Consider the following 12,407-nt stretch of genomic DNA (forward strand, 5'->3'; position numbering starts at 1 on the left):
CCCCAGCGGGTCACTGGGCCTGGCAGCGCCGCTGCCTCCGAGCTAATATTTACCCAGGGCTTGGCCCCGTGCTGGGAAACGTCGGGAGCGGCCGGAACGGGAATGGGAATGGGACCGGGACCGGGAAGGTGCCGCTGGCAGGGGACAGGCAGTGCCGGCCAACGCTGCCCCAGGGCCACCCGGGTGTGGGCACAGACATCAGCACCTCTGCAGCCCTCCGGGTCCCTCGGGAGAAGGAAGGAGTGGATGGATGGGTGGGGATGGATGGATGGATGGATGGATGGATGGATGGATGGAGGATGAGGAGGCAAGAGGGGAAGGTAGGAAGCAGGATGCCAGGTGGTACTGGAAGGAGAGATGGAGGGGACAGGATGGAAGGGTTGGGTTGGGGGTTTGAGACGGAGGTGTTGGGATGGGAGGGTTTGGGGGGGGGGTGGGTGGAGGGATTGGGATGAAGGGGATGGTATGGAAGGGCTGTGTTGGGGGTTTGGGATGGAGGGCTTGGGATGGGAGGGTTGGGGTGGAGGGGATGGGATGGAGGGGTTAGGATATGGGTTTGGGGTGGAGGGATTGGGATGAAGGGGATGGGATGGAAGGGCTGTGTTGGGGGTTTGGGATGGAGGGATTGGGATGGGAGGGTTGGGGTGGAGGGGATGGGATGAAGGGGTTGGGATGAGGGGGTTGGGAACGGACGGTGGGGGATGTGGGGGGATTGGGGGGGGGGCTGTGGTGGGTTCCCCGGGGGGGGGGCCGGGCGCGGTCCCCCCCCGCCGCCGCTCACATGACGCCGCTCCCGGGATGCGCCGGGCGGCGCCGGGCGTGGGCGGCGGCGGCGAGAGGCGGCGGCAGCGGCGGCAGCGGCGGGGCCGCACCGGGGCGCGCCGGGACCGGCACCGCCACCGGCACCGCCACCGGGACCGGCCCATGGCCCGCGGCCCGCCCGCCGCGCCGGCCCCATGGAGCAGGTAGGAGCGGCCGGCACCGGCACAGGGACGGGTCCAGCACCCCCCGGGCGCGGCGCTGCTCCGGGGACCGAAGGCTGGGGGCAGCCCCCACCCGGGACCGCGGGGACCCCTCCCGCTGCCGGGGAGACCCCGCTTGCCCCCTTTCCCCCCCCTCCCCCGTGCTCCCCACCTGCTGCTCGGGGATCCCTTTTTGCCGTGCCGGGTCCCCACCCGCCTTCCCCAGCATCTCCCCATCACCCCCAGCATCTCCCCATCACTCCCCTGCTTCCCCATCACCCCCCTGCATCCCACCCTAGCATCACCCTCTTCCTCCTGGTACCCCCATCACCCCCTTGCTCCTCCATCCAACCCCTGCACCTCCCCATTGCCCCCCCTGCTCCCCCATCACTCCCCAGCACTGCCCCATCACCTCCCTGCTCCCCCACCACTCCCATCACCCCACAGGATCTCCCCAGAACCTCTCCATCACCCCCCTGCATCCCACCCTATCGTGAGCCACCAGATGCCCCCCCCGACCACGAACCAGGGACCCCCAGGACCCCTCCATCACTGCCTGCCCACCCTGAGCCCTCGTGTCCCATCCCTGCCCCACCGATATCAGCGCTCCCACAGGCTGTGGCATGTGCGTGGGCTCCCTGCATGGGCACCCATGGGTGCTTGCCCAGCCCAGGTCCCTGCCATGGGGATGGTTTCTTCACCCGACATGGAGGGGACAGAGGGGACGGTCCCTGCTCTGCCCCAGGTTTCCATCTCACCCCAAGGTGTGTCTCATCCCACTTGCCGTGAGCACCAGTGTGGCGTCCAGCTCCCTTCCCGCAGCCTCAGCACCCCCCAGGCTCTGCCTCTGGTCTTCCCCACCTGCCCCATCCTGGCTTGGCCTAGATCTGAGGGAAGGATTTAATGCCTCGTGTGTGCCCCTGGTCTGGGGCTGCTCAGAGGGACCAGGGCAGAGCCACTGAGACACATCCCCAGCACACAGCAAAGTGTCCAAGGCCAGGTTGGACACAGGGGCTTGGAGCATCCTGCTCTAGTGGAAGGTGTCCCTGCCTGTGGCAGGGGTTGGAGCTGGATGAGCTTTAAGGTCCCTTCCATTCTATGGCTCTGTGTTGGGGTCTGCATGCTTGTGAGCACCCCCTGCCCAGCCTGGGTCCTCAGGAGCCCACATCCATCTACCCCACGAGAGCATCCAAAGCCAACGTGGGTGCCGCACGTGATGCTCTGCCATCCCCATCCCCAGGCTGCAACCCCGCTCCTGCATCCTCCCTGCTGTTGTGAGCGTGGGTGCCCCCCACACCCAAACCCCCCCGTTGCTCGCCGTGTCTCAGAGCTTGCATTCCCGCTGGCAACATCCCCGTCCGTGCCCATCCAGCTGCAATGCAGAGGAGCTCCGGAGCTCCGCACGCCTTCCCCCATTGGCAGCATCGCCGCTGGAGCAGCCGCGGTGGCTTTAGGCCGGCGGCAGCAGCAGGTTGGCTTGGGCCGGACCCCAGCAGCGAGGGCAGCCCCGGCCGCATCCCCGATGGCGATGGGCAGCCGGGGATGCTGGAAGCGAGGGGTCCCGCGGGCACCCCGCTTCCCAGCAGGGTTTCAGCCCCTCCCTGGTGTGCGATGAGCCCCTAAGTCCCCGCCGTTCCCCTCCTCCCGCCGCTCCGCTGCGTTTCCTCGCCCCATCCCATCCCAGATCCCCCCCCTCTCCCCTCAAGCCCTGCTCTTGTTTATGCCCGCAGCCGGGGAAGGAGGGGTTGGGGCCGTAACCCCTTCCTCTGGCCGCCGCCGGCTCAAAATGGCTTCGTGCCGCGGTGGTTGCCGAGGGAAGAGCAGCCCTTGGCTGGGAGGTGTCTGCCTGGGGCCGGGGGGGGCTGAGCGCCGGGAGGCCCCACCGATGGGCACCCAACACCCGTCCCCATGGGCAGCGCACGGTCCTGCGCTGGCCTCGGTGATGCTGTGTCCTGCTGCGATGCTGCTGCTGCTCCTCCGGCCACGCCGGTGCCCTGGTTTTTTTTTTTGCTTTTCTTCATTGAATTCATAGGATTAGGTTAAAACCTAAAGCTGGGATTCTCCTCTCATCTCCCTTTGTCTGTGGCTCCATAGGGAGCGGCAGCCTGGGCGGGTGTGGGGGGGGCTCACGCTCCCCCAGATCCTCTTCTCCAGATGCTGGGATTTGGGATGGGCACCGAGGAGGTTGAGATGTGATGGATCTGCTCTGCTGAACCCGACAGTGGGGTGGCTGCCGTGGTTTTCGGGTGGATGGCTATGGAATGGGGTGTGGGTGAGTGGTGGTGGTAGCTTGGGAACGCTGTGCCGGTGCCATCCCATCCCTGCGCATGGGGATGGGGGAGCCGGGGGTCCCCCTTGGTGCTGGGATGGAGACAAAGAGGGCCGGGAGGAGGAGGGAGGGATGGAGCATAGGCTGGTGGGGGCATGGTGGCACCCGCTCCTTGGGGATCCCTATGGAAAAGCTGCCTCTGGAGAGGGGCTGGGGTTTTGGGGGGGTTTCCTTGAGTCCCCCCCACCCCAGCTCATGCACCCCACAATGGGGTCACCTGTTGCTGGGGGTGGTTGCTTGTCCCTCAGCTCATCAAGGGTCCATCCCTGCCTCTGGGTGGGATCGGGGTGACAATAGCCAGCTCGGGTCGTGTCACCCCCCCAGTGAGGGTGGCACTGGGGAGCCCACATGGGGACACGGGAGTCCTGGGGTCCATGTGCACGTCCTGCCAGCAATGGCTCTTCAGTGCCAGGCTTGTGGTTGGTCCATGCGGGAGGGATGCAGCGCATCCCAGCGGGACCCGGAGCTGCTCTGCTGCACACAGGCGGGAGGTGGTGGCCCAAGAAGGGGACTGGGGACAGAGGGACCCATTGTAGGGTGCTGAGCAGGGGTGGAGGGTGGCCAGAGACAGGCTGCAGGCATCCGGCTGCAGGGGAGGAAACGTCCCATCATCCACATCCGACTGTTGGCTCCCTCCGGTTGTGGGATGGCTCCCAAGGCAGGGAACAGCCGTGGTGGCAGCGCTGCTGTGGGTCCCCCTGGGGTGCTGGCAGAGTGCAGGACCCCCCCCTCATCCCACTTCCCTGTTGCTGTGGGTGCTGCACCCCAGGGTGGCTGTTTCAGCATCCTGGGATGAAGGTGATATCCCCATCTGCCTGTGCTTGTGTGGCTGTGCATGGAGCACGAGGAGGGTGAGCAGCCCTGCAGGAGCCACCGGCCAAGCAGGACATGCCCTTAAGCAGGATCAGACCCTGTGGCCTCTCTCCAGCTCCCAGTGCCCGGCGTTTCCGTGGCCGGCGGCGCGGTCCTGTGTTTGTTCTGGTGGTGCTGAGGTTTCTCCAGGAAGTCCTTGTTGACACAGACCTGCTCAATTGTGTCACAGAACCCTGGTGCTGGCAGCCCCGGGCTGGCGCTGACCCTAGGACATGGCATGGATGTGCCAGAGCCTTTGGCACAAGCCTTGTGTCCGGCGGGAGCTGGGGCTTCTGCATCCTGGGTGTCCTCCCTGTGCATGGAGCCCTGTCCCTGCTGGGGACCAGGGTGAGGATGGTGACACCCACCCGCAGCAGAGGAACCCCCTCAGGGTGCTGTGATGGGAGACTGGGCGACCACCCTGCACTGCCTTGGGCTCCATGGGCTCCAGCCCTGTTGAACCCCAGCTCCAGCCCCTGTGTCCGTGCATCCCCGTGGGCTGTGCCCATCACTCCTCCCCGGTTTCCTGCCTCCTCCAGCTTTCCCGTCACGTGCGGCTCCGTTTCCCCTCTGGCGTTGCCTCCATCACCCCAAGGCTGGTGCTGGGTCCCGGCTGTGCCTATTCCATGCCATGTGCCCAGCTCGAGTCTGTGGTGACTCTGGGCTTGTGCCGCAGCAACGCGGTCGCCTGCTGTCACCAAAGCACCTCTGAGGTGCTGTTTGCACCCTGAGACTCGGGTGTGGGAGGTAATTTGCTCAGTGGCTGCTTAATGACAGCTTTGGGATGCTCTGCTGTGGTCCAAGGGGCCTGAGCCGGGCTGGACCCTGTCTGGCTGCCCCTGTCCCTCTGTCTGCCAGGCCAGGCTCCGTCCGTCTGTCCTGCTGTTTCCCGTCCTTGCCGTTTCCTTTCCCCATGGGTCTGTGTCAGCCTTTGTCCCTCCGTCAGCCCCAACTCCGGTGTTTCCGTCCCTGTGTCTGCCTGTGCCAGTCCCCGTCACTCCCGTCCCCCTGTCCCGGTGTTTCCTGTCCGTGTGCCCTTCCCTGCTCCTCCTCCTCCCGCATTGCCCGGCCTCGGCCTTGTCCTGCCAGTCCCTGTCCTGCTGTTCCATGATCCCTCTGCCTGCTCCCCCTGTGCCTGCACTGGTCAGTTCTGTTCCTGGTTCCTGTCCTTCTGTCCTGGCTTATCCAGTCCTGGGTGTCCCTTGCACATCCTGGGGTCTCTCATCCCCATCCCCATCCTGGTCCCTGGGTGTCCCCCACCCACCCCTGGGTGCCCCATCCCCATTTGTGTTCTTGTTCTTGGGTGTCCCCTGTCCATCCATGAGTCTGAATGTCCCTTGCTTGGTCCTGCTCCCTGCTTGTCCTTGTCCTGGTCTCTGAGTGTCCCCTGTCCATCCATGTCCCTGAATGTCCTGTCCTGGTTCTTGGATGTCCCTTGCTTGGTCCTGGTCCCTGGGTGTCCCTGTCCTGGTCACTAAGAGTCCCCTGCCCATCCATGTCCCTGAATGTCCTGTCCCTGTCCTGGTCACTATGAGTCCCCTGTCCATCCATGTCCCTGAATGTCCTGTCCCTGTCCTGGTCACTATGAGTCCCCTGCCCATCCATGTCCCTGAATGTCCTGTCCCTGTCCTGGTCACTATGAGTCCCCTGTCCATCCATGTCCCTGAATGTCCTGTCCCTGTCCTGGTCACTATGAGTCCCCTGTCCATCCATGTCCCTGAATGTCCTGTCCCTGTCCTGGTCCCTGGGTGTTCCCTGCCCACCCATATCCCGGTTCCTGGATGCCCCTTGCTTGGTTCCCATCCCTGTCCCGTCCCAGTCCCGCTCCCCGGCTGTTCCCGGTCCCGGCTCTCCCCATCCCGTTCTCCCGATGCCTTCGCTCCCTCCCGTCGGGGCGGTCCCAGCCGCAACCCCGCCCGCCGCCGCGGGCGCCCGGAGGAGGCGGAGCCGCAACCGGGGCCGGGGCCGGCCCAGCCCGAACCGAGCCGAGCCGAGCCGAACCGGACCGGATCGTGCGGGGCCGGGCGGGACCGCACCGCTCCGAGCCTCATCGGGCTGAGCCGAGCCGAGCCGAGCCGAGCCGGGCCGGACCGAGCCGAGCCCGGCCGCCGCGCCCCGATGAATGGGATCGCCTTCTGCCTGGTCGGGATCCCGCCGCCCTCCCCCGCGGTGAGCGGCACTGGGTGATACCGGGGAGGCTGTGGACTGGGGGGACTGGGAGGTACTGGGGGTGCTGGCATGGCGCCGACGTCCGGCAGCGGGGCTGGGCGATGCCCGGGTTCCTCGGGGGCCATAGGGCTGGGGCAGTGGGACCAGAGGGTTCCGGTCCCGCGCACAGGGCTGTGTGCCACGGGCGATGGTGGCCGCGGTGAGTCGTCACCGGGGACCATCCGCAGTGGTGTCGTGGCAGGGCGGTGGGGCTGAGGCGCCTGGATCCGGCCATGGGGCTGAAGGCGAGAGCTTGGGGCTGGGCTCCCCCTTGGTGGGACAAGACCCGCGCACACCCACGTGTGTTTCCTCCATAACTTCTGTCTGGGCTCTTTCCTTCTGGGTCCGGCTGCTCCATCCCTGCCAGCTCCATCCCTGCCAGCACTGGGCAGGCAGAGACCCCCCTCAATGTGCCCATAGCCCCTCGACGTCCTGTCCTGCCCCTTACACAGGGCTTCAAGCAGGCCCTCAGCCTCCAAGGTATTTACATCCCCACTGCCCCACGCTGCGGATGCTCCTCCCGTGGCGTGGGCACCGGCATCGCCCTGCAGGCGCTGGGGCCATTCCCTTCTCCCTCGGGAGCAGCGTGGTGCCAAGAAAGCCCAGCCCAGCCGTCGTCTAAAACCCCGTTTCCTGCCCATTTCACGCCAAAGCCCGGCGAAGGCGTGGGGTGGGGATGGGGACGGCGCTGGGGGCCGGTGGTGGGGGGCACGCCGGGGATGCGGCCGCGGTGCCGGGCTGGCACAACGCCGGCTGATTCGAGCACGTCCTTGCCCCAGAGCTGAATTCGGCCTCTGTTCCTCAGTTCCTGGTTATTTGAACTCGGCTTCCTCGGCCCGGCCATGGGGCTAATAACCAGCCTCAAAGGATTAATTGGGGTGTGCGAAATGGTTCAGATATGGGGAGTGCTGCTCGTTGCAGCGGCTGAGCATTAATCATGGTTTCTCTTCAGATTCCTCCCTGCTTACTCCGTCCCATTGAGTGCTTGCAGGCAGAATTGCCACGCTCTTGAAATCTGCTCTTCTGCTGCTTTTTTGGGGGTGAAATCTGCCCTTTTGGGGGGGCAGGACCTAGCGTAGGGGCTTTGCTCGGTGCCCACCTCTTCCCCCCCTGGGTGACGTGGGGGCGAGTTAGTACGGGGGTGGAAGGCTCTTTGCAACCCTCCAGCGAGGACTTTGTGCTGAGCAAGCAGAAATCCAGCCCCATGGCCATCCCCGGGGCTGCACCCCCCTGTCCGCCAGCCTTTGACCAGTGGATGCTGCCCTCATCCCCGTGCTGCCTCCATCCCGATGCCCCTATATACCGGTGCTCTCGGCAAACTGAGTTTCTTCATGCCTTTTTTTCCCCCCCTTCCCTTCCCTTCCCTTTCTTTCTGAGCCCTGAACTTGAAAGACAGGAAAAGCCTGTGCTCGGTGCCGCAATCCCGCCTCGCCAGCGCAAAACCTGGCACCGGCGCCGCGCTGGGGCACGTGGCGTGATGCCACCCCGGGGTCCGGCTGCCCGCCCCGGGGGGGCTTTGGAGCCGTGGGGTCCCCATGAAGGGTTCTGACCTCATCGCTGCTGTGGCTTTAACCTTGACCTGTCTCATGTGCTGGCACCGCTGGCACCCATCTCTTGCGCCGCGGGCGGGCTGATGGGTGATGTTTAATGTCCCAAAGCCTCCCGGGGCTGGCAGCGCTGCCCGGGTGCTGTCATCTGCAGTGTGAAGTGCCAAGGAACCACTGCAGGGAGCAGGGACTGTGGTCTCCGGGTGGGGGGACGTTGGTGCTGCAAGCATGGGGGACGTGGTGACAGCTCTCGGTTTGGGAGCGGGGCTGGCACCGGTGGTGCGGTGGGAGCTGCATGAGCAGATCCCAGGAGCCTCAGAGCTGTGTTCTGGGGCCTTTCCCCACTTTAAGCAGAGCAGGGAGAAAACACACAGGGATGGGGGGGGGTCGTGTTGGGAAGCTCCTGAGCTCCAGGGAAATGGCTTTTTATTCTCATTAAAAGGGGACAAAAAAGCTTAGGTTTCAGGTCGGGGCCATCCCATTAATAAACCAAGTTTGTCTTCAGCAGGCAGCAGGACCTGATTTAAAAAGGAATGGAGATAGATGACCTATTTTAAGCTCTCAAGTTGGAAACTATCGACCTGGCCGCCTCTGGGCCACGAGCAGCAGGGCCGGCTGCACTGGCTGAGCCCTGCCTCCTGCTCCCAAACCCATCCGGCTTTCCAGGGAGCCGGCCCGCCTTGGGATGCCCCAGGTTGTAAAGCAGGGTGGCTGCTTTAAACCTGCCGCCAACCTCCTGGCTATGGAGCAGATGTCTCCAGCACTGGCTCCGAGCACCCGAAGCGGCTGGGATTCCCTTTTCCGTGGCTGCTTATCCCAGGATTTCATTAAGCCTTCCCTAATTGCCGCAGCCAGGCGTGTTGCAAGACCCGCAGCGTCGCGGTCCGGCACGTCGGTGCCGCCGCCTCGGTGGGAATCAGCTGCATGCCCTGTGGTTCCCAGCCCTTGGATTTCTTGGCGGGGCTGGGATAGGGGATTGGTGCCATTCCGCAGCCCTGCTGGGAACGTGGGAGCTGGAGCTGGGGTCTCCCCAAGGAAAAGGGTGGTTGAGGGTCATCAAGTGGCTTTGTCCATGGGGGTGTTGACCCCAGAATGGGATCCAGCAGGATTCCCCTTGCCTCTGCCTGCAAGTGCTTTGCTTGGTTAAGACCCTGCTGCAGCAGGAGGGAGCTGGGGCTGCAGTAACCATGTCCAGATTGGGATAGGGATGAGATTCCTGCCATAATTCCCAATCCGGAGCTGGGTCCCCCAGTGATGTGCAGCCAGCAGGTCCCAGGGCTCTCCTATAAGATACCCATCAGTGGCACCCCCATAGCAGCACCCACAGCCCTGTCACCCCCACGGTGCCGGCATGGGGGTGCCCACAGTTGCCTTCCCCCCCACCCAGCCACCCCGATGGCAACAGTGGGCCCCTTGATGTGGCCGAGCGCGTGGGGCAGCCCCGGAGCGGGTGGGATGGAGCCCGATGGCTCTGGGGGACAATTGTGCTATTGTGGAACACACTGGGCTCTTTGAGTGCCGTGCGAGGCGGGGGGCCGGGGCTGGTGGTGACTGGTGTGGTACCAGCAGCAGGATGCTGGAGGTGATGGAGCAAGGGGGGACAGGCCGGTCCTTGGGTTTAGGGATGCGCGTAGGCTGTGGAAGAATGTCGGGCTGCTTCTCATGGCAGGAAAGCACCGCTGGGTTTTAGGGCTGCAACAGAGCAGGAGGTGCTGTGGGAGCGTGGTGGTCCCCAAAGCTGCCTCTTGTCCTCGCAGGGGCTGGAGGGAGGCTTCTTTCCCCCATCCATTGAGGGATGCGGGATTTGTCCCTCCCCGAGCATCACCACCCCCTTTGCTCCACCCCATCCCCGGTGCACAGGCAGCAGCCCAGGGGGGGTACAAGGGGTCCCTCCACCATGCGAGGGGTGCACGGCCCTGGCCCCCACCCCGGGCCCCCGGCCTTGAGCAGGGCAGAGGCTGGAAGGAGCCGGCAGCTCCTTCCCTTGACCTCCATGGGTAGGATTTTCCGCCGCGTTAAGGTGCCTCTCGGAGCCGCCGGAGGAAATGGCTCATTGTTAGCGCTGCTGAAAAAAACAGGGACCCGAAAACCTGCAATAATGAGGCCAGCTTCTATTTGAGGGTTTCCATGGGAAAAACAGGAAGCGCAATCCTGGTCCTTTTCTAGGGCTCGCTGCTGATAACACCGCTTAGGACAGGGAGAGAATGAGGAGCTGGGGGTGAAGGCAGACCCTCGGTCACCTCCTCGGTGTCACTGTGGCTCCGTGCTTCCCAGCCTCTCCTGTGGGGTTTGGGCCACTGGGCACATCCCTGGTGTGGATCCCATCCCTTGCCCCCATGGAGCCGCTTCCCCCCATGGTGCTGGGTGTTAAGGAGGAGCCGTGTGTCTGGGGACCTGTGGGACACGGGATGGGGAATGGAGGGGGTTTAGGGATGCCCTAAAGGAAGAGACCCCAGGATGGTGGCACCATGGGGACGTTCTGCATGAACAGGGGATGTGGTGTCCCCTCATCGTGGCTCACAGGGATGCCCTGTGGGGGGCTCTTGGAGTATTGTGGTGCTGGGTGCTGGAGAGGACCGAGCTGGAGCCACATCCTGCCAAAGGGAGCTCAGTTTGGTCACGACGTGGCCGGGAGGGGATGGAGCCAAGCGGGGACCGGGCGCGGGGCTGTGAAGGAGACGCTGTGGAGATAGAAGTTGGTGTTGGGAAGGAACAAGGCGATTTCCTTCCCCACGTTCACACCCAGAGCGGAGCGGCCTGTGGCTCCTCCAACCTCCTCCTCAGCACTTGGCTCCGTGTCACCCGGGAAACAGCACCCCTGTCCTGGCTGCTTCGGATGCTGGGGATGCGGTTCCCCAGCCGGGCACATGGTCCCAGTGTGGGATGGGATTTGGCAGTGGGTCCAGTGCTGCCAAGCCTTGCACGTCCCGCACCCTGTGCCAGCCCCGGAGCTGGCTGTGAGGATGAGGATGGCACTCGAGCTGTGGTCCTGGTGGCCATCTCCCGTTCCACTGGGACATCCGTGGGGTTGGCCTGGGTGCAGTGATGGGGTGGGAAGGGAGGAATCTGTTGAGCATCGTAGTGGATGCTTAGGGCATCCCCAGCCCTGACAACCAAAAGCCATCCCCAGAATTCCCATCCTGCCTACGGATGCCTATGGATGCTGCATCCCTGCCCAGGCTGGGATGTGGCATGGGGACTGCTGGCAGTTATTGGGAGGCACTTGTGGGGGGGGCTCTCCATCACTGAGGTGTTGCTGCCTCCAATTCCCAGCACTGCTGCTTCTGCATGGGATGTGCATCTGCTTCCCAGCATCTCCCTGCGGGATGCAGCCGTGCTGGGGCATTCCGGGGGGCCGGGAGCATGTGCTGGCTGTGTGCAAGCAAGCCAGCACCCCCCAAATCCCTGCTGAGCCGCAAAGCTCCTCAGCCCTGGTTTGGGTTAAGGAGAATTAAAACGCTTTCTCCTGGGGTTGGTAATCCTGGAGGATGGGGCCAGCTTCTCCCAGCGCCGTCACCTCCGTGCTGTTCCCCTTCTCCTGCCACCACATCCCCATGGCCAGGCCCTGCTGGTGGACTATGCCCTGGGGTGCATGGCTTGGGTGCAGGCAGCCCCTGCTCTTGGCTCCCTTTGGGGTGATGCCTTGGGACCAAGGGGTGCTGGGAGGACCTAAAGTGGGAGCAGGCAATGGCTTTGCCATCCAAGGGCTGGGAATGACTTCTTGTCTCAACACAGCTTCCTCCTCCCCAAAAATCCTATTAAAACCTCATTTTTCTGACCCTAATCCCAGCTCACCGTTCGGGAGGGATTAATGTTTGCGTCCCCTCCCTTCCCTGCGTGCTGTGGGGCTCCATGCTGGGATCAAACCTCCTTCCCGCATGGAAAGCGGTGCTGGAGGAGGGATGCTGGGGCCGATCCCAGCACGCCGTGGTGGCGGCAGGACCGGCAGCTGCCTGCCCCTCTGTCCTCTGTTCCTGCCCCACGCATGACGTGATCCTCGCTGCGTGCCAGGGGTTGTGATAGCCCCACAGCTGCCACTGGTGGCACTGGGATGTAGTGGGGTGTCCCCCCCCCCAGATGGGACCACCACCTCCATCCTGGGGGTGTCCCCACACAGCTGCCACTGGTGGCACTGGGATGTAGTGGGGTGTCCCCCCCCCCAGATGGGACCACCACCTCCATCCTGGGGGTGTCCCCATGGCCTGGGCAGGGTGGGAGAGGCCTGGAAGCAGCAGCCATGGGGCAGGGAGGTGGGGAACAGGGAAACCCCCTTAGGAAAGGCTGCTCCGTGCCTCAGTTTCCCAGCGGCTTTGGCCGGGAGTGCCGGCACCGGCACCCATGGGTGCGCGTCCCCACGCCTGCCGCAACGTGTGCCCGGTGCCGGAGCATGCCGGGAACGCCGCTGCCTTTCCCCCTTGCTCCTGTTTGGCTGCGTATTTAGGGCACTCCTGTGCAAAACACAAGGGGTTTGGAAGGCGTCCAGGAGCGCTCGCATTCCGCGGGGTGGAA

At 64.4% G+C, this 12,407-nt stretch overlaps 1 protein-coding gene across 2 annotated transcripts in view; it reads left to right on the forward strand.

Moving 5' to 3' along the window:
• Positions 1-888: 888 nt before the first annotated feature.
• Positions 889-12,407, forward strand: part of ARHGAP23 (Rho GTPase activating protein 23) — a 31,574-nt gene continuing 20,055 nt past the window's right edge. Inside the window, exon 1 of one of the 2 annotated variants that reach the window (XM_061442753.1) lies at positions 889-965. In XM_061442753.1, the coding sequence (XP_061298737.1) occupies positions 957-965 (9 nt within the window). In that variant the 5' untranslated portion in view covers positions 889-956. Of the gene's footprint in view, positions 966-6,093; positions 6,313-12,407 lie in introns of those variants that run through there. The other variant, XM_061442752.1, reaches the window with a different exon arrangement.

This window comes from Pezoporus flaviventris, unplaced genomic scaffold (assembly GCF_033815535.1).
Source record: "Pezoporus flaviventris isolate CSIRO_AGI_PZ_B2104156 unplaced genomic scaffold, CSIRO_AGI_Pfla_v1 ptg000252l, whole genome shotgun sequence".
Lineage (NCBI taxonomy): Eukaryota > Metazoa > Chordata > Aves > Psittaciformes > Psittacidae > Pezoporus > Pezoporus flaviventris.